This window comes from Salvelinus fontinalis, chromosome 3, assembly GCF_029448725.1.
Source record: "Salvelinus fontinalis isolate EN_2023a chromosome 3, ASM2944872v1, whole genome shotgun sequence".
In the NCBI taxonomy this organism is placed as follows: Eukaryota; Metazoa; Chordata; class Actinopteri; order Salmoniformes; family Salmonidae; genus Salvelinus; species Salvelinus fontinalis.
Genome location: NC_074667.1, coordinates 40,178,578 through 40,204,804, shown reverse-complemented (window position 1 = coordinate 40,204,804; position 26,227 = coordinate 40,178,578). Strand labels below are relative to the sequence as shown.

The following is a 26,227-nucleotide window of genomic DNA, read 5'->3' as shown; positions in this document are numbered from 1 at the left end:
CCATGAGCGTCCAGAGCCGTCAGCCAGCCATGAGCGTCCAGAGCCGTCAGCCAGCCATGAGCGTCCAGAGCCGTCAGCCAGCCATGAGCGTCCAGAGCCGTCAGCCAGCCATGAGCGTCCAGAGCCGTCAGCCAGTCATGAGCTGTCCCTTAGCCCAGAGCGGCTATTTATTCAGAACTGCCCCTCAGTCCAGAGCTGTCTCTCTGTCCGGAGCTGCCTTTCAGTCCGGAGTTGCCCCTCTATCCTGAGCTACCTCTCTATCCTGAGTTACCTTACTATCCTGAGCTATCCCTCTGTCCTGAGCTATCCCTCTGTCCTGAGCTATCCCTCTGTCCTGAGCTATCCCTCTGTCCTGAGCTATCCCTCTGTCCCGGTGCTGCCCCTGGTGTCGATGTTACCAAAAGGATTTAGTGGGGGTAAGATGAGGGTGGGCATTCATAGGGGGAAATGGAAGCTGGGATTGACTATGGTGGGGTGGGGACCTCGCCCGGAGCCTGAGCCACCACCGTGGTCAGATGCCCACCCAGACCCTCCCCTAGACTTTGTGCTGGTGCGCCCGGAGTTCGCACCTTATGGGGGGGGTTATGTCACGTTCCTGACCTATTTCTGTTAGTTTGTTGTATGTGTTAGTTGGTCAGGACGTGAGTTTGGGTGGGCATTCTATGTTTTCTGTTTCTATGTTGGTTTATGGGTTGCCTGGTATGGCTCTTAATTAGAGGCAGGTGTTTGGCGTTCCTCTAATTAAGAGTCATATTTAGGTAGGTTGTCTCACAGTGTTCGTTGTGGGTGGTTGTCTCCTGTGTCTGTGTTTGTCGCACCATACGGGACTGTTCGGTTTGTTTTGTTCATCGTCATTTTTATGTGTAGGCTTTTTTCCCTGTTCGTGCGTTCTCGTGTGTTATGTGAGTCCGTCGTCCAGATCTGTCTACACCGTTTGTTATTTTGTTAGTTTAGTCAAGTTCGTGTTTTCGTGTTTTTCTTTAATAAATCATGTCTTCAAACTCCGCTGCATTTTGGTTCCCTCACTACTCCTCCTTTTCGGTTGAAGAGGAGGAGGACCGCTGTTACAAATTAGCCCATCAAAAGCCTTTAAAGCCAGGAAATCTTTTTCTGAAATTTGCCAAGCTGTTTAAAAGCACAGTCAACTTAGTGTATGTAAACTTCTGACACCGCTGGAATTGTGATGCAGTGAATTATAAGTGAAATAATCTGTCTGTAAACAATTGTTGGAAAATGACTAGTGTCCGGCACAAATTGATATACTAACCGACTTGCCAAAACTATAGGTTGTTAACAAGAAATGTGTTGAGTGGTTGAAAAACAATGACTCCAACCTAAGTGTATGTAAACTTCCGACTTCAACTGAATATAGCATTCTGTTGGTGGCAAGATTTTTATATAATAATTTAAATTGAAAAACTGTAATTGTTGAATCAAGGGTCGTTTTTTGTACCGGTTCAAAACCATGTGCCATGGAATTGGTACATCAAAAATCTTCCATTTATTTTGCAACCTGTATGGCACAGCTGTCAACATTTTTGTCCTCAGATGAAACTGGTATGTTTTTCTATTTATGCAGTTCCTTTCAGCCAATTTGTATCTGTAATATATGGCAGGGAGACAAGTTCCCTACCTTCTCCCTTATCTACTTGCCTCCTCCATTTTTGTGGTTGTGCTGCAATCAATTGGTTGTAAATTTGGATTGAGCAGATATTCCCATATATTTTCGCTAACTGCATATGTGACATATCTCCTCCATTTCTATTCATAATATCATTAATACATATAATTTAAAACAAAATTTCCATAAAGAATGTTTTTTAATTCATCAATATATTTGAGTTTAACATTTGTTTTTTGTGCTGACCGCTAACCTCACGATTTTCCCCCTCTGTACGTTTTGAATAATCCATTATCTCGTTTGGCTATATCTAGTAGTAGCTCATGATGTCTTTTGTTTTGTTTTCAGATTTTAAGAAGCCTCCTCTTGCTCCTAAACCAAAACTTGTGAGTCACCTCACCTTCAAGCTTCCTTCCCCCCTCATGTCCCGGCCCTGCTCCAGGGGCCCCAAACCTCCCATCGCCCCCAAACCCACAGTACCACATGACCCTGAGGAGCGCGACTACTCCCTACTCTGCAACAACGCCCAGGAGGGGTGCACCATCGGGGATCTGCTGTCCTCAGACGAGGACCTGGACCAGGAGAACGAGCCAGAGGACTGTCTGAGTGGAGGGAAGGGGCTAGAGGAGGAGGAGCCAGTGGAACCTCAGTATGACTCATACTTTCTCAGTTCAGGGGTCAACGATCCTGAGAATGGTTATGAAGGGCAGATGGAACAGGAGGAGGAGATGGTACAGGAGAAAGAGGAGGACTGGAGGTTAACTGACAGTGTTCAAGCAGAGGAGGTGGATTCTCTGGACACACTGGGGGTCAGTGATGCTGGATTCACAATTTACTCAGTGGACTCGGTGGAGATAATCGACACGGACATCACTGATGAGATTGACGCAGAGGGGTGCTACGCGGGCGAGGCGCTGGCCGACACAGATGGCGTCTCTATCACCAGCATTGAGGAGGAGGAGGCAGCATGCTACTTCTGTGAAACCTGGCCTGGGAAAGAAAAAAAGGAGAATGAGGAGGAAGAGCACCAAATAGAGGAAGAAGAAACAGAAGAAGAAGCAGCTGATACCACAGCAGATACAGTAACAGAATCTCTCTCTGAGGAACCCATAGATCTCCTCGTCGAAGACAACATAGAGGAGGATTCATCCTTCAAGGAGGAGGATGAAGGGGAAGTAGAGGAATCCTCAACTTACCCTGGTAGTCCTACCAATGTCCTACAGGAGGACTTTGGATATGATGTCATTGGTCCCTCAGAGGAGAGAGCACAAAGGTATCAACCATATTCCATAATTGATGAAGAGCCTATGACTATTCAGTACAGTATGGAAGAGGGTGAGAGCCAACACAGCAAACATAAAGCAAAACAACTTTTCAACACAGAGGAGGAAGCAGTTGACCCTAGCCTGGAACCCTACTACATCTCAACTGAGGACATTGTGGATCCAGAGCAGAGCCCTGCAGAGGGCAAAGGTGACAGATCAGCAGAGAGTGAGAACACACCGGAAGAATCTTCACTGGTCACAATAGAGACCACGGAGCCCAGTGAGTATGCAGCCATAGGTGACGATGACTCGCTGTGTGAGGACATGGGGCATATTGAGTGTGTCTCTTCTGAGGACTACGTCGAGATAGGAGATGACGATGATGACAATGATGACGGCAGGGAGAACATGACAGGTTCATGTCAGAGAAGGATGCCTGCAGTCCAGAGGGTGGAGGATTTCTTGAACCAGAGTAACAACCAGCCCCGCTTCAGGCTGGTGTCCATCTCAGTGCCAGCGGACACGGACACCTCCCAGGTCTCATCGTTCTCTGAAAGCAAGCTACTCTCCCCAGATGACTCTGATGTGTTCAGGGATGAGGAGGACCTTGAGGGCCTCATCATTCCCTACCTGGATGAGACAACCGACATAGAAGGTAACCTTAGTGATGAGCATGTCTACGAAGAGGCAGGCCTGGACTCAGAGGGGGAGAATTTCCTGCCTTTTGACAGAAAATCCATTGTGACCAGGTCCCGGTCGTTGTCAGGGAAAGTGTCTGGTTACGTGCCTGATACGGTTCCTGAGGAGGCGGGCTCTGAGTTCCACCTTCAGAACTACTGCGAGGTGGAATTGGACCGGAGCGGACACGCGCTGAGCAGCAGTCCTATGTTAAACTCAACCCGGGCCAAGAGCTCATCCAAACAACATCGTTTTCTCCTGTACCCCCGCTCCTTCTCCATGGAGGGACGGGACCTGCCCCTGTGTGTGTACAGGGAGGGCCAGGGTTCCCCGGGGGAGAGGAGGGAGGACAGCCTATCCCTGCCCTGTGTCATGGGCTCTTCTGGAAGCTTCTCCCAACAAAGTCCCCTGCCCTCCAGCGGCCTGTCCACCCCTACTTCAATGGTGGACATCCCTCCTCCCTTTGAGCTAGCATACATCACCAAGAAGCCCATCACCAAGAGCTCTCCATCCCTGTTCATCGAGGGGGACTCCCCAGACAGGCAGAAGAAGAAGAAGTCCTCCTTCAAGCGTTTCCTGATGCTGAAGTTCCGGAGGAAGACGGAGAGCAAGCTGCTGGTGGACGTCAGTGTGTCCTCCTCCAGGTCCTCCCCTGAGTCCAGCCACCACGGCCCCGCCAGGGTCCTTGATTTAGACAGGCGCAGCACAGGCAGCTCCCCGCAACTCAAGTCCCGGATGGTCAGTAAGCCTCAGCGCTCTCCGGACTCCCCCTCCACCTTCCTGTTCTATAAGGATGGGAAGAGAAAAGGGGGTTCCGTGGCCTTCCTCAACCGCAGTGTGGCCCGGGTGGAGTCCTTTGAGGACCGCTCCCGCGCCCCCTACACCCCCCTCCCCCTGACCAAGCCCCGCTCCATCTCCTTTCCCAACACTGACATGTCAGACTACGAGAATATCCCTGCCCAGACCCTCAGCTCCGACTATGAGAACATCCAGATCCCTTCCCGGAGGCCTGTACGACCTGGGACCTTTGCAGAGTTCTTTGACCAAACGAGTCGGGTGCTGTCCTCTGCCAATGACACTGATGGTTACGTGGATATGAGTAGCTTCCCTGGGTTTGAGAGAAAAGCTCAGTCGCCTGAGCAAGAGCCTGAAAGGTATGGGTAAATTTGAGTTAACTTTTACATCTAACTTAGATCTCAAGGTGTATAGTTTGCACTGGTAACACACTTGTAACATTCATGTGTGTGTGCGTGCGTGTACTTTTTTTAATGTGTGGTGTGTTATGTGTGTACTGTATGAGAGTGAACGACTGAAGTAGATAGATGCTCCCGGTTGTAATATTAGTAATCCCTGCCACCTCTTATACAGAGCACTAGTCTTTTTGATTACTGTGTCCCCGTTGTGTGTTTACTGCTGCCTAGGGATAAGGGATTTATAACTGTTTCTAAGGGAGGGTCCCTTGCTGCCAGTGGTCAGTCACACACACACACACACACACACACACACACACACACACACACACACACACACATACACTATAATCATCATTAAGCATGATAGTCATCATATTGCACATGACATAAAGGAGACCGTGGGGCCGCAGGACTGGTGGAGACTGCTTGGAAGTTGTGCTTACATGTTCAGTCACATACAGTAGGAGTTAGTTCATTATTGAGGAATGCACATATCAATTAATTTTGGCAGGTCATAGTTTGCTTTGGATGGCTACCTATACAGACCTCCCCGGATGATTAATTTTCAGAACATTTTGGACTCATCACTCCACCTTCCAGCCAGGTAATCAGAGAGAAGATTGGGAGATGCAATCTCAGTGTTCCGTTAGCGCTATGATGTGTTGCCCTCAGCAATGCAGTATAGTAGCCATGTTTACTATTCTGGAGGTGTATGGGAGTTAAACACAAGGGTGTTTTGATACACAGGACTCTGGGAATCCTCTGAATTGGTGATGCTGTTGCATGTTGTTGCATCACAAGCATCCAAAAGATGTTCAGTTCACATTAACGCAGGGGTGTCAAACATACGATCCAGCCCTCAAGGGGGTCCAACCCGGCCTGCAGGTGGTTTGAGTAAAAACCTAAATATACTTTAAAATTACTAAAACCAAATGGAAACTGTGTAGAAATAATAATGGACCTATATTCACACAGTTTCTTGACTGTGTCCAGCTCGCTAATAATTACCCAAATGAAAGCTAGACAGTCAGGGAGCATAGAAAATGTAAAAAATGACGGATAGAGGACTATTTTTGCAAATTTGTACGCCAAGGAAATATTCAAAAAATCAGTTTGGCCCTCTGGACCTCGTTGAAGACCGAATGCGGCCCCTGGTGCAAAATTTGTTTGACACCCCGGCATTAGGGTGACATATTGGTGCACTGCAAATTTTAGATTACATTTTTAACACCCTCATTGTTCAATTGAACACTTTCTTAGTGTGTATAATATGACCCACCGAAATAGTGTTAAACTAACACTTTCAGTGTTGATAAACTAACACCCCAAGAGTGTTGAGTCCCTAACACCATGGGTGTTGCAAATTCTGACTTAAATTAACACTTTCTTAGAGCTGATGCTGTTCATAGTGTTAGGTAATTAACACCTGTGGTCTTACAGTAACTCGTTTTGGGGTGTTGTTTTAACACTGTAGGACAGGGATCATCAAATAGATTCAGCCACAGGCCGATTTTTTTCTTGAGTGGATGGTCGGGGGGCCGGACCATAATGACAAATAATTTGTAGACTGCAAATTGACCGCAAGAAGCCGAATATAATGTTTGACTAAAACATAATCATTTCAAACCTTGCTTACATTTGTATACGATCACCTCGTGCCCCTTTCTTATGCGTGGGAATACTTTGGAACAGATTTCTTATATTAAAATCACTTGGAGTTGATTTCCTCTTTTAAAAAAACGTTTTTTAAAATGTGCTTCGGAAAGTACTTTTTCCACATTTTGTTACATGACAGCCTTATTCTAAAATGGATGAAGTTGTTTTTTTCCCTTCAACAATCTACACACAATTCCCCATAATAACAAGGCGAAAACAGTAGCTTTTTTATTTTAGCAAATGTATTAAACATAAAAAACAGAAATACCTTATTTACATAAGTATTCAGACCCTTTGCTATGAGACTCGAAATTGAGCTCAGGTGCACCCTGTTTCCATTGATCATCATTGAGATGTTTCTTCAACTTGATTGGAGTAAATTCAATTGATTGAACATGATTTGGAAAGGCACACACCTGTCTATATAAGGTCCCACAGTTGACAGGCCATGTCAGAGCAAAAACAAAGCCACGAGGTCGAAGGAATTGTCCGTAGAACTCAGAGACAGGATTGTGTCGAGGCACAGCTCTGTGGAAGGGCACCAAAACATTTCTGCAGCATTGAAGGTCCCCAACAACACAGTGGCCTCCATCATTCTTAAATGAAAGAAGTTTGGAACCACCAAGACTCTTCCTACAGCTGGTCGCCCAGCCAAACTGAGCAATCGGGGGAGAAGGACCTTGGTCAGGGAGGTGACCAAGAACCCGATGGTCACTGACAGAGCTCCTCTGTGGAGATGGGAGAAACTTCCAGAAGGACAACCATCTCTGCAGCACTCCACCAATCAGTTCTTTATGGTTGACTGGCCAGACGGAAGCCACTCCTCAGTAAAAGGCAAATGACAGCCAGCTTGGAGTTTGCCAAAAGGCACCTTAAGACTCTCAGACCATGAAAAACAATATTCTCTGGTCTGATGAATCCAAGATTGAACTCTTTGGCCTGAATGCCAAGCATCACGTCTGGAGGAAACCTGGCACAATCCCTACGGTGAAACATGGTGGTGGCAGCATCATGCTGTGGGGATTTCTTTCAGCGGCAGTGACTGGGAGACTAGTCAGGATCGAGGCAAAGAAGAACAGAGCAAAGTACAGAGAGATCCTTGATGAAAACCTGCTCCATTGCGCTCAGGACCTCAGACCTGGGCGAAGGTTCACCTTCCAACAAGAGAGCGATCCTAAGCACACAGCCAAGACAATGCAGGAGTGGCTTTGGGGCAAGTCTCTGAATGTCCTTGAGTGGCCCAGCAAGAGCCCGGACTTGAACCCGATCGAACAGCTCTGTAGAAACCTGAAAATAGCTGTGCAGCAACGCTCCCCATCCAACATGACAGAGCTTGAGAGGATCTGCAGAGAGGAATGGGAGAAACTCCCCAAATACTGGTGTGCCAAGCTTGTAGCATCATACCCAAGAAGACGCGATGCTGTAATCGCTGCCAAATGTATTTACTCAGTACTTTGTTGAAGCACGTGTGAATACGTAAATATTTAAATTATGTAAATGTGATATTTCCATTTTTTATTTGTAATACATTTCTATAAAATGTATAATTGATAAAATCCTGTTTTTGCTTTGTCATTATGGGGTATTGGGTGTAGATTGATGAGGGAAAAACAATTTCATAAATCTTAGAATAAGGCTGTAACGTAACAAAATGTGGAAAAAGTCAAGGGGTCTGAGTACTTTCCAAAGGCACTGTGTGTATATATATATATACAGTATATATAAATATATATATATATTTTTTTAATCCCAGAAAACTTGGGGGGGGGGGGGGGGAGGCAAATAAAATGACCCATGGGTTCACCAGTTGGGGAATCCTGCTGTAGGGATTAAAGCATTATTTTCATATTTATTTCCAAGGGTGCCTTTTGAATGAATTTTAGAAGTAACAGTACCACCCATGACTGTGTTTGCTAGTGACAGAGACATTATTGTTAAAATACTTTGACAGCCTTATTTTACCTTAACACAGTGGTCTGAAACTCCTGGTTTGCAAGCCATATTATGATGGCTTGTAAATTGTATAATTCCTATTCGAATCCAGCCAGTATTAGAATATCCAACAATTGAAACTTTTTATCACTGCAGTTAGAATGACTGCCAAGGTAGGGAAGAATGATAAATGAGACTACTTAAACCGTCTAAACTGGTACAACCATCTCAATAACGGGAAAATGTTATTTATCTTTGTGTAGTATAAGATAAATTACTCAATCAATGTGCATGCAGAACCATAGATATTAAAACAAGCCATTTCTAAAAAGCAACCTGCAACAAATCATGCTGGGAAATATGATACTATGGCCCCTCCCATGTCTTTTTCACTCTGAGAGAGCTAGCGGAAATTAACTCAACACAGTCGAGTAACAACTGGTTAACACTTCATTTATTCACCTCAGGTGGCGTCAATTTCAATCCCACTGGTGTTAACCCCGCTAGAATCAACACTCAGATATAACACTCACAACACTTGTTACCTCAACACAGAGATTTTAATACCTACACATTTGTTGTGTGCTTTTATGGAATTTCTAATGAAATTGTTTGCAAATAAAGGGTCAGAGATCCACTGCCTGTACCAAACACATAGGGTCTTACTGTTTTCTACTCTCACATATGAACTGATATGGTTTTAGACTGCACGTATTGACTGTCTTTACTTTCTATAGCAGTCTTTTGGCTATTAATCAGTTTGTCATGGTCAGGAGAATTACACTGTATGTTGTAGCTGAAGGCTGGTGAGCAGTGGTCAGGGGATCTGCCTGTAGGTGTTGGCTAAAGACAATACAGACTCAAACTTAAATTGATGTTCGACAACTCAGACTCGCGACGCATTTGGCAAGGACTACAGACTATCTGGACACCACCCTGGGTCTGGGCACCCTCGATCCCGGACTTCTTGACGGGTAGTCCACCGGCTGTGAAGATTTTCATCAACACCTCCTTCACACTGATTCTTAACACAGGGGCACCCAGTGATGTGTCCTCAGCCCTCTGCTGTACTCCATGTTCACCCACGACTGCGTGACTTTGCACGACACCAACTCCATCAGGTTTGCTGACAACACCACGGTTGTAGGCCTGATAATCAACAACAATGAGTCAGCTTGTAGGGAGGAGGTAAGTGAACTGGCATTGTGGTGCCAGGTCAACCATCTCTCCCTCAACGTCAGGAAAACAAAGGAGTTGATGGTTGATTTCAGAAAGCAGAGGAGGGAACATGCCCCAATCCACATCAACAGGACTGCAGTAGAGCAGTTTTAAGTTTCTCGGCGTCCAGCCCTATCGTTTCGTTCTGAACAGAACCATCATTTTTTTCCATTGCATTCCACTGTTCCGACCAGCAAAATAATGTTCTACACAGGTTTGGATAAACATTTTTTTTTTTTGTGGGACTACAAAAAAATGCCTGGAACGTGAAAGTACGTTAATAATCGGTTCCCATGCTTTAAAAAAAAAAATTGGTTCCCGAAACAGTACATAATATTTCAATTTTTGGTTCGGGTTCTGTTCCTCAAATAATTTGTTATTTTACAGTTTTCTGTTCTGTTCCCCGAGGACTTGACATGGACCAACAACACCACCACTCTTGTCAAGAGGGTGCAACAGCATCTTTACTTCCTAAGGTGGCTGAAGAATTCCTCCTCAAATACTACTGCTGCACCATTGAGAGCGTCCTCCTGACCAGTTGCATCATGGCCTGGTACAGGAATTGCTCCGTCCACGACAGCAAGGGCCTCTAGCGAGTGTTGAAGACAGCCCAGTACATGGACCGTGCTCCCACCCATCCAGGACATCTACTCCAAACAGTGCCTGAGGAAGGCCCACAGCATCGTCAAGTACACCACACACCCCAGCCAGGAGCTGTTCACTCCCTTACCATCGGGCTGATGATATCAGAGCATGAGGTCTGATACCAACAGGCTCTGAGACACTTTCTATCTACAAGCCATCAGACTGCTGAACACTTGAACTGGGCTGACCACACATGTACTCACTCACTCACTCACTCACTCACTCACTCACTCACTCACTCACTCCTTCACTCACTCACTCCTTCACTCACTCTCTCACTCACTCACTCACTCACTCACTCACTCACTCACTCACTCACTCCTTCACTCCTTCACTCCTTCACTCACACACACACACACACACACACACACACACACACACACACACACACACACACACACACACACACATTCATGCTACATACACATCACAACTGCTGCTACCAGAATCTTATTATGATTGCTAAATACTGCACAATTGAAACACTTTCCCCCCCAATTTCTCCTTACCCAAAACATGTGTAAATGTTCCTATATTATACGTATGCTAAAATGTTTATTATATTCTACTGAGCCATTTACTGTATGTTCGTATTCTTATCTTTTATTATTTCTTATTGTTGCATTCATCGAGAAGGAACCAGCAAGTAAGCATTTCTTTGGACGGTGTATACCATGTGTATCCCGTACATACCACTAATATAACTTGAATTTGAAACTTGAGGTTGGTCAACAGTGGTCAGGGGCTCTGCCTGTAGGTGTTGGCTAGAGGTTGGTCAGCAGTGGTCAGGAGCCCTGCCCATAGGCTAGGTGTTGGCTACAGGAAGGCCTGGGTGTGGGGCCTGTGAGGTCATTGTCAGGTCATCCCTGGGGAGGAAGTGTCCTGCCTTTGAGCGTCCACTTCTCTGTTTACGGGAAATGCCGGAGAAGGGGTGGAGGACTTTAAAGGGCTTACAGTACATACAGGTCTTGACTTGTTTGTGGTGTTGAACGCAGAAACAGTCAAGCACCGGGTTACACTAATGATAGCATTAGCAGCACAGCACTGAACATACTGAGGCACAGTTATTTGTTACCCCAGTCTTCTTTACAGGTATCTTTACTAATTTCACCACTAGAATAATTACTATCCGAGAAACCAAGTCCTTCAGTATATTATATATATCACCCTTCCACTATCAGCAGGACAAACAAATAAGCTCACAAAGAGCCTGGGGAAGCGGGGAAGTATAATTTGTTATCCCCTTTTGTAATTCGCCACTGTAGATTTGTTCTTTGGCTGTAATAAAACATTATAGCACAGAGGCTGCAGAGACCAGATGCTATTGCCATGGTTAAGGGACAAAGTTGTAACATGCAGAGATTATGATGTGTTTTTGGTTGGAAATTATTTGGAAGCTGAAAACTGGGAACTGACTCAATCGGTTCCTTTGTTCCGATTTAGTCGAGGGCACCACTATTAACTGCATCCCATCCCATTGATGCTGGTCCATGGCCTGGGTATGGCTGTGTCGCTGGAGGCACTCCAGGTTTATCTTTCCCCACACTAAAAAGACCTCTCATCTCTTCTCATAATTTCACGTTGTCGCTCTCCATATGTCTGATGTTCCTCCATATAACCTGCTATTATTACAGCAGTATTGAGGCATATAAAGTCAACTCAGTTGAGTGTTATTCTTCTGCATCATATATCTCACAGATAAAGGTTTATGGAGAGAGGAGAGGGGGACTGCTCTCACTAAGAGCCAAATTATGCAGAGAAAACTGAAATATTGATACAACTTTATAGACTTTGTATACACTGAGAGTACAGAACATTAAGAACACCTTCCTGATATTGAGTTGCACCCCCTTTTGCCCTCAGAACAGCCTCAATTCGTCAAAACATGGATGCTAAAAGGTGTCGAAAGCATTCCACAGGGATGCTGGCCCATGTTGACACCAATGCTTCCCACAGTTGTGTCACGTTGACTAGATGTCCTTTGAGCGGTGGACCATTCTTGATACACACGGGAAACTGTTGAGCGTGAAAAACCCAGCAGCGTTATAATTCTTGACACACTCAACCCGGTGTGCCTGGCACCTACTACCATACCTGTTTCAAAGGCACTTAAATCTTTTGTCTTGTCCATTCACCCTCTGAATGGCACACATACACAATCCATGTCTCAATTGTGTCAAGGCTTAAAAATCCTTCTTTAACCTGTCTGATCCCTTCATCTACACTGATTGAAGTGGATTTAACAAGTGACATCAATAAGGGATCATAGCTTTCACCTGGATTCACCTGGTCAGTCTATGTAATGGAAATAGCAGGGAGTCCTTATGTTTTGTACACTCAGTGTAAATGTACTGTAAATGCTGTATAAAGATAATACTTCATGGTGTGGTCTGTAGATAAAGACATTCATGATGGAAAGGCCATACTGTACATTGGAATGGGCAGATAGAATCTTGAAAAATGTCTCTAACAATGTCATTGTTCTCTTCCTGAACAAATGGTTTTTAATTTGTTTCCCTGAGAGACTTTCTAGTTTTATTAGCCATTCATCATGGCAGATTGCCTGACACCGTGACCTATGAGAGATCACTCTGGGGTTGATAAATCCTCCTTTCCATTGATCCGACATGTTCCTCTTCATTTCCTATAAAGAAGAGTTACCAGCCCTCTCTGTGTTGGTTTGGAAATGGACCCTAGCTGGAGACAAGCTGTCTCACTCTGTCTCCCCCTTCATATTAATCTCAAGGATGGTTTTATGTTAAAACAAATTTTTTATATTGCTAATGATCAGAGTTTGGGATTTTATGAATTTGATCCACTGCACATCAGCTGAGTTACAGCTTCATAATGCCTCTCTGTAAATGTCCTTTGGTTTAGTAATATCTTTGATGGGTTTATTGTCTCTCCTCTCTCTCCTCTCCTTCCTTCACTGGCTCACCCTCATCATCTGCCAGATTTCAGAAAACTGCACTGACTAAACTGTCACGGTATGGTGTGTGTGGTTGTTAACATACATATGTTGATGTTTGAATGTGTATTTGTCGACATGTATGTGTGAACTACACTACAGTAGGATCTTAATTTGAGCCAGATTGCTACAGCAGGAAAATGATCCTGCAGCAACAGGAAATGTGGATTATTATAACTGATGATACATTTTTTGTAAGAGAAAATCAAGTCTGAAATTTCTAAGTGGAAATTACAATCTTCAGAAGCCTTTTTTAACCTCAAATACACTAGATGTTTTACATTTCCTGCATAGCAGGAAAGTTCACCTGCAACAGGGTGATCAAATTAAGATCCTACACCTCTATATTGATGCTCTTATCTGGGCCTGTCCTCTCAGTGCCTATACAGAAGCCTACACCGTGTGCGCCATAGCTGTTGGTTCACCTGGCGGGTCAGGGGTTGAGGCGGGGGACGGAACCGTGGAGGAGGAGGACCAAGAACAAACCTCTGAGGAGGAGGAGGGAGGAGCAGATAACACATATGACAGACGGGTACGTTTTCAAAACCAAGATATTGTTATTGTATTATGTTTGCTATTCCATAGAGATTTGTTACTGATAATGTTGTTCTTTACAGACCGACGGTCGATCCAGAGCCTTCTACATTGCCAAAGAGCTGGTGGACACTGAGAGATTGTGAGTGACCTGAGTACCACATATAACACTACTTGTCAGCATCATTGTAACTCTTTAACTCTGTAACATTGTTGTGTCCTTTTCACCTTGTTCTTTCACCCTAATAACCTGTAAATTCATGCCTTTTTACATTCATCTGCACATGTAAACCTGACAGTGCCTCAATTCTCTCTCTGCAGACATGTCAAAGCCCTCAAGCTTCTCCAGGAGGTAGGTATGAAGAAGTCTCTGAACCAGACATGTATTTCTAGATGGATTGGATTTCCTCTCACCTTCATGTAGCAAACTCTGCTCTAGGAAAGCTCTCTGTCATTGGGCGTTTAGTGCCCCCATGAGTTGGTAGTAGAAAGATACAGAAGATGGATCGGAGAGGCAGACAACAAGGTTTATACAAATCCCCTCTGTTGCAATCCCAATGCTAGGCTATAAGCAAGGGGAAATAATGTCTAGATGCTTTTTACAGTGGAGATCAAGTTTATGAATTGCTGGCTGGGCTGATGGTACAGTGTATGTGCAGTGATTTCTCAGATAGAACAGTAAACAGGCATTTCACCGTCATAGACGTGGGATGTTGTGTATAGATAACAGTCGGAAACTTGGCTTGGGAGAGAGGGAAGGAAGGATGTATCTATAATACAATGTAATTGTATTTATTTTTGTGACTTGGAAACCTGCTGTAAAATGAATAAGAGTTCTGGACAAATTAGGAGAGGATGTCGCGTCATTATTATTCCTTGTTTGCCATTATATCCAATGGTGGTTATTGGTGAGAGAGTGGAGATGGGCTCAATCTGAGGGCCAAGGTGGCTGGGAGGGCATCAGACAATTCCCTGAAGTATGTGTGGTGCCTCCACTCATCTCACTTTTGTCTCTCTGTGAACCACTTTCCCCAAGTAGAGCCTCACCAACCACTGTACTTTAATTCAATTTTGAAGGTATTACAAACTAATGTTGTGACTTTACTTTCATTAATCTGATTACTTTTATTTATCGAATCAACTAACTACGTTTAATTGTTACCCGATTAAACTAATAATGTAACAATTAACTCATTAGGAATTTGGGGCACCATGAGAGCAGTTGTTTAAAGAGTTACCATCTCCCAAATTAAACTCTAAAGGTCTTTACCTATCACATCCATAAAACAGTCAACGTATTAATGATAACCTCTTATCATATCGTCATTCTGAACAGTCATAACCTTCTTCGATCTGCAAAACCCCCAGCCTTACTTATGATTCAATACTACACAAATTGGTGTCATTATTTATTTTATAGCTAACTAAATAATAACACAGAATAAACTTACACACTCAATTCATGAGAAGAAGGTCCCTTCCGGACTGACACAATATGGTGGCTTTTTACAAAACGACATGGAGAGGGAGAGAGAGACAAAAAGAAAGCGAGACACATCGTTTATACATTTTAGAAACTATTCTCACAGTAATCATGTACTTTGCACAAGAACCACCACCCCTTTAGAATTAGAAATCATGAATGTATTTACGTGTGTATGCCTTCGCTCGCCGTTTATCACTGTCAGAACCAGCCCTCCTTAGCAAAGTTGTTGGCCTTTCAGCGGCACGCTTGTATAGCTCTGATTGTCCGAAAGTGGTCTCCCCTTTCCCATCTTCTACTGTTGTTCACTCTGGAAGATGCTCCATGGAAGATAGGGTAGCCAGCCGTGTCGACAGTTCCCATTGGTGATGAGAGTAGTAGGATACGGTGCTTTGAGAAGAGTAGTAGGATGGTCCCACTTAAATTCGCTTTTCTAGATATTTCACTTAGAACAGCTAATCAGCCGTACCAGTGAGGTGAGCTTCTCGCCGCTTCCGGGTGTTGATATTCAAACCACTCTGGATGTGAGCTGCAGCTCTACACACCTCTCTGGTCTGGGAGGTGAGTTTATTTTCTTCACCTCGTGTTGAGGTTCAAAGTTCCAACCATTTCGAAAGTGTAACTACCACTTCACATTTTCTGGTCTACTGTTAATTTCTCCACCAATCCTTTTATGCACTCTGGCCGAAGGGGATGGCTCCGTCTGGCTGACACGCCCTCTGACCTCACTCGGGGTGTGGCTACATACTATTCAAAGATTTTAGGAGACAAATGATCTTATGTCTCCTAAAATCACATTCCTATCTTAACAAAAGTATTTCAATAATTTTTCATATTTCCTATACAACGTTAAGTATGGAGACTTCATACATGTAGTGTTTATACTTTTCAAGTTACAGTATTTCCTTTATAACCTTTTTAATTACATCACAAAATAAATAACAATTTGACAATAGTTTTCTATAGATCATCTCTGACCATTCCCTATGTTCTTTTGTTAGAAATATTGTTTAGTGGGAAAAAGTCTGTTAACAAAGCACATTCCTTGGTGGATTTTGGATCGGGAGATCTCTCTGGGTGACAGGGTGTGAGCTGTCAAACTGGCTCAGTTCCCTCCTCCCGTCTTCTGTGGGTGAGAGAAGGACTAGTTAGTGTCATCCATTGCCAAGCTGATCTGACCCATTTGAATCCTCACTGGACAGTCATGACACTGAACACAGTGTTTAAGTGGCAGTCTTTCTCCAATGTATTTACAATGACATAACCCACAGACTTTTGGTACATTAGGAGAGGAGTTGGAGCTTAAAAGCCCTAAAAAGGCATAACGCCTCAAAGTACAAAGTACTTGCTTTATGTTTTTTGTGTGTTCATCTATTAAATGTTTTCTCAGCCTACATGTTCACACATTCTATATATGTAATGTATACAATAACTATGTATTCATACTATGACTCTCCCATATCCATGAGATGTCCACCACCCTCATATGACATGTTTGCTAAAATGTTTTATCTGGTTCTTCAATGATAGTCAGAACATACAAGCTTAATGTTGATTAAGGCCAAAAATAATCCAATTTATTACATGTAATGTGCACGTTCTCCATTATGGCAAAAAGCATAAGGCTCTTAAACATTTAAAGAGATTGTCAGCAGATGAGGCTTTCCTGCAAGAGATCAAAAAAGTATAAATTTAATATTTAAAGAGGAGCTGGGTTGGAGAGGCATATGCTGCCACCTACTGTAGTAACAGCAGAGGTGTAGGCATCCTGATAAATAAGAAAACACCCTTTTCCCTTATATCCCAGCACACGGACCAAGAATGCCATTTTCTCATTAAGAAATATACCTTACATGGTGAAATATACACATTGATTTCATCGTATATGATTTGATTTGATATCCCCCCAGGGGCAATTCTCGTGTTTTTGATAGAATTCAAGCTATATTAGATCAAACCCAGCAAGGAAATATTAATTTCGCAGGCAACTTAAATCATACATTCGGCAAGTTAGACAGACATAAAAATATAAAAGGCAAATTCAATGAGCCTCTTAAGAAGCTGAGAAATGTAATATCTACAAATAATTTACAGTACACCTAGATATTACTATTCCCAACTTCAAAAGACTTCTCCTTTTTTCTCACAGTAAGAAAAGTTATTCAAGAATTGACTATATTTTTATTTTCCAAAAATGAACTGAGCACATCTTCAAGACCCAAAATGTATTAAATACAAAAATAAAGACCTTTACCATTACACATGTTGACATATAAGATAGAGAAAAGCCCACCCCCAACATCATTTGGGATGCTTTTATGGGGATACATATCAATCAAGCAGGATTTATTAAAAAGACACTTACAAACAAATAAAATAATATGTTTCAGTATAGTACAATATACTAAAATAGAAGATGTAGATTTGTCAATAATGGCTATTGATGGCGAAAAGGCTATCGACTGTCTTTGGAAGCTTTCAACTTTCCAGCTGAAATAATACATTTCATATAAAATATTTTATAAATATCCTAAAGCAAAAATATTCACAAATAATACATTATCTGATGAAATTGCTTTAGAAAGGGGCAAGAGACAGGGAGGTCCTCTCTCCCCCCTCTTGTTTGCACTGGCAATTGAACCGCTTGCAGAAAGAATTTGACAGGATCCAAACCATTAATGGTAAACATGAATATAAGATAAACTTATTTGCAGACGATCTTCTGATATACCTGACTAATATTGAAAACTCAATGCCCCTCTTCTTAAAAATACTTTCAGAATACTCTCAAATCTCAGGATATAAAATGAATGTAGAAAAACTGAAATAATGGCAATAGGATTTTTTTTTTTTAAATAACTCATGATCTACAGCAATCCTTTAAGTGGACCATAAAAAATATGAAATATTTAGGATGCTTAATAAGTGACAATAAACAACAAATATATAAAGATAACTTCATGGAATAATCTTCCCATAAATCTTACAGGTAGAATAAACCTAGTTGAAATGGCATGGTTCCCAAAGTTTTTATATTTATTTTTGGTAATACCAAAGCCAAAGAAGACATTCTTTAAAAACTATACTTGGCCATAACAGACGTTATATGGACAAATATAACTCATAGAATAAATAGGAAAGTTTTACATATCCCTAAGTCTGAGGATGGTTTTAAGCTTCCAGACTTGGAATTCTATCAACTCACCACCCAACGCTTTTATTTGCAACGTATTGTTAAATGCACTAAAGAGGAACAATGGGTGCATATTGAAGATGCGCATGCTCATCCCCATAATATTTTCCCATGTCTGTTTTCATGAACAACTTCATAGGTAGCTATTTCCTGCTATTTCCTAAACTATTGGAACCGATACTTAAAAATAACTGATATTGGCACTAGAGGGAGGGAGTGTTGGAAAATAACTAACAAAATTACAGTTCATGAAAATGTATGCTTAATCCTTATAAACTAATGTATTATACAAAATAACAAAATTCACAAATTCTACAGCACAACAGCAGAGTCATGTCTTAAGTGTAAAACTAACAGTGACTCAATGATTTATGCCTTTTGGGAGTGCTATAAAGTCCAAAAGTTATGAGCGGAGGTAGAACGTTGGCTGTTTTACAATATAAATGTACTTTTAATCTGTATATCTGCATATTTTAAGACATGGCATATGATGGTGGGGTGAGATACCCATTGGGTTGGACCATACTTTTCATGTCTGTCACGATCGTGTGGCGGATTAACGGACCAAAATGCAGCAGTTGGAAAATATGCCATCTTCTTTTATTTTAACACGAAGATGAACACGACACAAAAACACTTTAACAAAACAACAAAATAACAAAACGACCGTGAAGCTACAAACGTTGTGCACAAACAGACAGGCTACTAACGTTCTTACATAGACAATTACCCACAACCAATGAGAGCCTATGGCCACCCTAAATAAGGCTCCCAATCAGAGACAACCGAAATCAGCTGTCTCTAATTGGGAACTCATTCAGGTAACCATAGACTCTCCTAGATAACTAACCAACATAGACAACGCTAGACATCTACACTCAACACAAAACCATCTACTACACCCCATAACCCCTTTACCAAATAAACACCCAAAACCAACAAAACATAAACATTACCCATGTCACACCCTGACCTAACTAAAATAATAAAGAAAACAAAGAATAATAAGGCCAGGGCGTGACATAACCCCCCCCTTGAGGCGCGAACTCCGGGCGCACCATACACAGTCTAGGGGAGGGTCTGGGTGGGCTCCCCTCCACGGTGGCGGCTCCGGCTCTGGTCGTAGTCCCCACGTCACCACAGTACCTAACCACCTCCTAGGCTTCCTCCAAACGACCCCCCTCCACATTAACCCCATTGCATTAAGGGGGAGTTCCGGACTAAGGGACAGCTCCGGACTAAGGACCAGTACCAGGGTAAGGGGCAGTACCAGGGTCAGGGGCAGTACCAGGATAAGGGGCAGTACCAGGATAAGGGGCAGCACCAGGGGAAGGGGCAGCACCAGGGGAAGGGGCAGCACCAGGGTAAGGGGCAGCACCAGGGGAAGGGGCAGCACCAGGGTAAGGGGCAGCTCCAGGGTAAGGGGCAGCTCCAGGGTAAGGGGCAGCTCCAGGGTAAGGGGCAGCTCCGGACTGAGGAATGGCAGCTCCGGACTGAGGGACTGCAGCTCCGGACTGAGGGACTGCAGCTCCGGACTGAGGGACGGCCCATGGCTGGCTGACAGATCTGGCTGCTCATGGCTGGCTAACGGATCTGGCTGCTCATGGCTGGCTGACGGATCTGGCTGCTCATGGCTGGCTGACGGATCTGGCTGCTCATGGCTGGCTGACGGATCTGGCTGCTCATGGCTAGCTGACGGATCTGGCTGCTCATGGCTAGCTGACGGATCTGGCTGCTCATGGCTAGCTGACGGATCTGGCTGCTCATGGCTAGCTGACGGATCTGGCTGCTCATGGCTAGCTGACGGATCTGGCTGCTCATGGCTGGCTGACGGATCTGGCTGCTCATGGCTGGCTGACGGATCTGGCTGCTCATGGCTAGCTGACGGATCTGGCTGCTCATGGCTAGCTGACGGATCTGGCTGCTCATGGCTAGCTGACGGATCTGGCTGCTCATGGCTAGCTGACGGATCTGGCTGCTCATGGCTAGCTGACGGATCTGGCTGCTCATGGCTAGCTGACGGATCTGGCTGCTCATGGCTAGCTGACGGATCTGGCTGCTCATGGCTAGCTGACGGATCTGGCTGCTCATGGCTAGCTGACGGATCTGGCTGCTCATGGCTAGCTGACGGATCTGGCTGCTCATGGCTAGCTGACGGATCTGGCTGCTCATGGCTAGCTGACTGATCTGGCTGCTCATGGCTGGCTGACTGATCTGGCTGCTCCTGTCTAGTTGGCGGCTCTGGCAGATCCTGTCTGGTTGGCGGCTCTGGCAGATCCTGTCTGGTTGGCGGCTCTGGCAGATCCTGTCTGGTTGGCGGCTCTGGCAGATCCTGTCTGACGGACGGCTCTAGCGGCTCCTGTCTGGCTGGCGGCTCTAGCGGCTCCTGTCTGGCGGACGGCTCAGTGGGCTCATGGCAGACGGGCGGCTTTGCAGGCTCATGGCAGACGGGCGGCTTTGCAGGCTCATTGCAGACGGATGGCTCAGATGGCGCTGGGGAGACGGATGGCTCAGATGGCGCTGGGGAGACGGATGGCTCAGATGGCGCTGGGGAGACGAGCAGTTCAGTCAACGCTGTGCAGACGGCAGACTCCTGCCGGCTGAGGCGCACTGTAGGCCTGGTGCGTGGTGCCGGGACTGGTGGCACCGGGCTGGAGACACGCATCTCAGGGCTAGTGCGGGGAGCAGCAACAGGACGCACAGGACTCTGGGGACACACAGGAGGCTTGGTGCGTGGTTTATACACTGGTGGTAAAGGGCTGGAGACACGCACCATATAGCTAGTGCGTGGAGGAGGCACTGGTGGTACTGGATTGGGGCGGGGAGGTGGCGCCGGAAATACCGGACCGTGCAGGCGTACTGGCTCCCTTGAACGCCGAGCCTGCCCAACCTTACCTGGTTGTATGCTCCCCGTCGCCTGACCAGTGCGGGGAGGTGGAATGACCCGCACCGGCCTATGTAGGCGAACCGGGGACACCATGCGTAAGGCTGGTGCCATGTACGCCGGCCCGAGGAGACGCACTGGTGACCAGATGCGTTGGGCCGGCTTCATGACATACGGCTCAACGCTCAGTCTAGCCCGGCCGATACGTGGAGCTGAAATGTACCGAACCGGGCTATGCACGCGTACAGGAGACACCGTGCGCTCTACTGCGTAACACGGTGTCTGCCCGTACTCCCGCTCTCCACGGTAAGTACAGGGAGTAGGCGCAGGTTTCCTACCTGACTTCGCCACACTCCCTTTAAGGCCCCCCCCAAGAAATTTTTGGGTTGTACTCACGGGTCTCCAGCCTTGTCTCCGTGCTGCCTCCTCATATCGCCTCCTCTCGGCTTTCGCTGCCTCCAGCTCTTCACGAGGGAGGCGATATTCTCCAGGTTGATCCCAATGTCCATCTCTTTCCAATTCGTCCTCCCAACTCCAGAGATCCTGTGTAGGTAGGTCCTGTTGCCGCCTTCCATGCCGCTTGGTCCTATGGTGGGTAATTCTGTCACGATCGTGTGGCGGATTAACGGACCAAAATGCAGCAGTTGGAAAATATGCCATCTTCTTTTATTTTAACACGAAGATGAACACGACACAAAAACACTTTAACAAAACAACAAAATAACCGTGAAGCTACAAACGTTGTGCACAAACAGACAGGCTACTAACGTTCTTACATAGACAATTACCCACAACCAATGAGAGCCTATGGCCACCCTAAATAAGGCTCCCAATCAGAGACAACCGAAATCAGCTGTCTCTAATTGGGAACTCATTCAGGTAACCATAGACTCTCCTAGATAACTAACCAACATAGACAACGCTAGACATATACACTCAACACAAAACCATCTACTACACCCCATAACCCCTTTACCAAATAAACACCCAAAACCAACAAAACATAAACATTACCCATGTCACACCCTGACCTAACTAAAATAATAAAGAAAACAAAGAATAATAAGGCCAGGGCGTGACAATGTCAATCATTTTGAAAAAATAATTGCTTTAAAACTGGAAATCAAAAGACCCTCCATCATTAAGACAGTGGATAAATAAAATGCATTATAATTAAACATTGAAAACAAATGGGCTAGAGACAAACAAAATAGTCCAATTTGAAGCCATAAAATATTACAAATATTACAAGTAAGGAGAGAAAATGAACGCGTAGGTCTGAGCAAGTGTGATGTTATTAATGTTTGTAGAAATCAATGTACATAAATGTTAAGTTTTCTATTGTCTTTGTCCATGTATAGTTTAAGTATTGTAAGAAAAATAAAATAGTAAAAAAATAAAACTGTTTTAACCAATCAGCATCCAGGATTAGACCCACCCGTTGTATAAAGTGATATGGTTGGTACAGTAATAGGTACACAGGCAAAAGCATGTTCAGATCTTGGCAGACATAATTTTTTTGTCTGTGGTGAAGTCAAATCGTGTGAATCACTCAGACAAGATGGAATCATTGGGATGGCTTTGAATTATGTAATGGAGGGTTACCTACAGACTGGAGAACCGCACTGTCTGCATTAGCTGTGTGGAAGTGTTTTCAGCAGCAGAGAAGCCTATCCTATTTTGGGGGAGAGTAAGTGGTTCATTGCACATTTCAGAGAGAAGGCAAGGGATTTGGAATGCAACCCTTCTGTGGTCAAAGTTAATCTCGGTTCACTTCTCGCTGCATTACATCACAAGGCCTTGTCTGTCACCTCTTTCCTGAGAAACCAGGCTTGGATTGGTATGGCGCTTTAAAAAGTGGGTCAGCTCTTCCCTTGGGACTGATTCAACATTCCAACGTGGTTAATGGAATGACACAGCAATTTTACACTGTATTATTTCTAAAATACTGGTTGAGAACAATTGTTGTGATCAATGAGACGTAATTGTAAGATGTAATGAGAATTCCATCACAGAATGTGGTAATGCCCCTCTCCCAGTCATTGACAGGGTGCTGTACTATACTGTACATAGGGAAGCTGGTAAACATACCGTATAAATCCTACGTAGTTCTCATGGCATATGGAGATAATCTAATGTTCTGTGCTCTGTACATTATATGTTAACTGCCTACTTCATGCAGTCATTTACAGTCAGTCTAAAAATAGACATCATAACACAGATAGACAGACAGAATGCTCACTGAATTGGAAGTTATAATGTTAGTTATGTGAATGGAGTCGTCGTCCAGCCGTAGGACTGGAAGCACTTTTCGAATTCATACGATGATGTATCATGTACAGTTTATTAATAACCCATATGATGAAATCATCTTTGTCTCTGTGTCAGGACTTCAGGGAGGCGGTGGGGGCAGCAGTAGGGGATGAGGGGGATCCTGTGCTGGAGGAGGAGAGGCTGAGAGAGATCCTCAACGAGCTTCCCGATGTTTACACTCTGCACCGCAGAATCCTCACCGAGTTAGAGAACCGCATCCGACAGTGGTGAGACATTGACTGCACACCATACACACAAATCAAATCAAATTTTATTGGTCACATACACGTGTTCAGCAGATGTTATTGCGGATGTAGCAAAATGCTTTGGCTTTTAGTTCCGACAGTGCAGCAATATCTAACAAGTAATATCTAACAATTTTGCAACAAATACCTAATACACACAAATCTAAGTAAAGTAATGGAATTAAGAGTATATAAATATATGGATGAGCAATGTCAGAACGGCATAGATGAAGATACAGTAGATAATATAGAATACAGTATATATATATATATGAGATGAGTAATGCAAGATATGTAAATATTATTAAAGTGACTGTCACGCCCTGACCATAGAGAGCTTTTTATTCTCTATGTTGGTTGGGTCGGGGTGTGACTAGGGTGGGTCATCTAGGTGTTTGTGTGTCAATGTTGGCCTGTTATGGTTCCCAATCAGAGGCAGCTGTTTATCGTTGTCTCTAATTGGGGGTCATATTTAGGCAGCCATTTCCCCTTTGTGCGATCTTGTCTATGGATAGCTGCATGTCAGCACTATTATTAGCTTCACGTTTAGTTTGGTAGTTTGTTGATTTTGTTCGGTGTTCATTTATTAAAGGAAAATGTACGCCTCTCACGCTGCACCTTGGTCAATTCATAATGACGATCGTGACAGTGACATTATTAAAGTGACTCGTGTTATATTTATTTAAGTAGTATGCTGGCTACTTTAGTCCACCTCCACTAGAGGAGCCTCAGCTGACATATACACAACTCAGGGGCTGACAAATCAAATGTTATATGTCACATGCGTAAACTAACAGTGAAATGCTTACTTAAGGGCCTTCGCAACAATGCAGAGACAAAAATATAGAAAAATATTAGCACAATGAATAAATACACAGTGAGTAACGATAACTTGGCTATATACACAGGATACCAGTACAGAGTCGATTTGCGTGGGTACAAGGTAATTGAGGTAGATATGTAAACTGTACATGTAGGTAGGGGTAAAGTGACTAGGCAACAGGATAGATAATAAACAGTAGCAGCAGCATATGTGATGAGTCAAAAGAGTTATGGCAAAGAGGGTCAATGCAGATCGTCCAGGTAGCTATTTGGTTAACAATGTATTAACAATTTAGTAATGTGTCTGCTGCATACTGAGCCCAGTGTCTAGTGTGCACTCCATCATTTCACTCCCTGTTTTTTGTCTTCATCCCATTCTTTCTCTTCCTTCAGGGAGGAGAGTCAGAGGATTGCGGATGTCATCCTATCCAGGAAGTCAGAGTTTGTGGTCTTCACGACTTACATCGGTCACTACGACCGCAGCATGAGCCTGCTGGACGAAAGCTGCCGGACCTCGCCCGCCTTCTCAGCAATCGTCCGCCAGTATGAGGTCAGATGTCAAAGTCAAGTCAAAACTGTTTATAGAAGATAGATTGTGTTGAATAAGATCATAGGTGACAAGAGTGCGTTTCTCCAAGTCTGGCTGTATGTATAGTGGGGTTTGAAATGATTGACACCCTTGATAAAGATGAGGAATAATTACTGTATAAAATAAATAATTGAAATTCAAGATCATATCCCCAAGACATGCTAACCTCTCAACATCACCAATAACAAGGAAGGTAGCATGTTTTGACCCTCTGTAACTTTCTCACTCGTCATTATTCACTATTCAACCAGGATTATCCATAATCATGGTAGCATCCACATTAATATAGAAGTGTTTAGAAACATATTCTATTTTTATTTACAATAAAAGTGACTCCAAAATGACATAATACATTATTTACCATTCATTTTTGAGAAAAAAGGTATTACTTGTTAAACAAAATCTCTTTCTCTGAGCAATTGTATTAGTATAAAATAATATCATTTCCTAAGTTTTTGAGCATACAATATACACTACCATTCAAAAGTTTGGGGTCACTTAGAAATGTCCTTGTTTTTGAAAGAAAAGCACATTTTTTGTCCATTAAAATAACATCAAATTGATCAGAAATACAGTGTAGACATTGTTAATGTTGTAAATGACTATTGTAGCTGGAAACGGCAGATTTTTGTTGGAATATCTACATAGGCGTACAGAGGCCCATTATCAGCAATCATCACTCCTGTGTTCCAATGGCACGTTGTGTTAGCTGATCCAAGTTTATAATTTTAAAAGGCTAATTGATCATTAGAAAACCCTTTTGCAATTATGTTAGCACAGCTGAAAAATGTTGTTCTGATTAAAGAAGCAATAAAACTGTCCTTCTTTAGACTAGTTGAGTATCATGCACCAGAGAGAGAGAGAGAGATAGAGAGAGAGAGATACTTTTTGTCTTTCTTTAATGAAACATTCTCATTTCGTTAAAAACTCAAGCCCCCCCTTAAAAATAAAACACCAAAATATATCCTGTACTGCATACATGTACCAT

The 26,227-nt window shown here is 43.8% G+C and overlaps 1 protein-coding gene across 3 annotated transcripts in view; it reads left to right on the top strand.

Moving 5' to 3' along the window:
• LOC129847799 (FYVE, RhoGEF and PH domain-containing protein 5-like) overlaps positions 1-26,227 on the top strand; it is a 139,688-nt gene that overhangs the window by 12,491 nt on the left and 100,970 nt on the right. For all 3 annotated transcript variants that reach the window (XM_055915491.1, XM_055915499.1, XM_055915484.1), the window contains exons 2-7: positions 1,970-4,718; positions 13,555-13,708; positions 13,794-13,852; positions 14,032-14,062; positions 23,659-23,810; positions 25,044-25,200. In XM_055915491.1, coding sequence (XP_055771466.1) covers positions 1,970-4,718; positions 13,555-13,708; positions 13,794-13,852; positions 14,032-14,062; positions 23,659-23,810; positions 25,044-25,200 — 3,302 coding nt within the window. The remainder of the gene's footprint in view (positions 1-1,969; positions 4,719-13,554; positions 13,709-13,793; positions 13,853-14,031; positions 14,063-23,658; positions 23,811-25,043; positions 25,201-26,227) is intronic.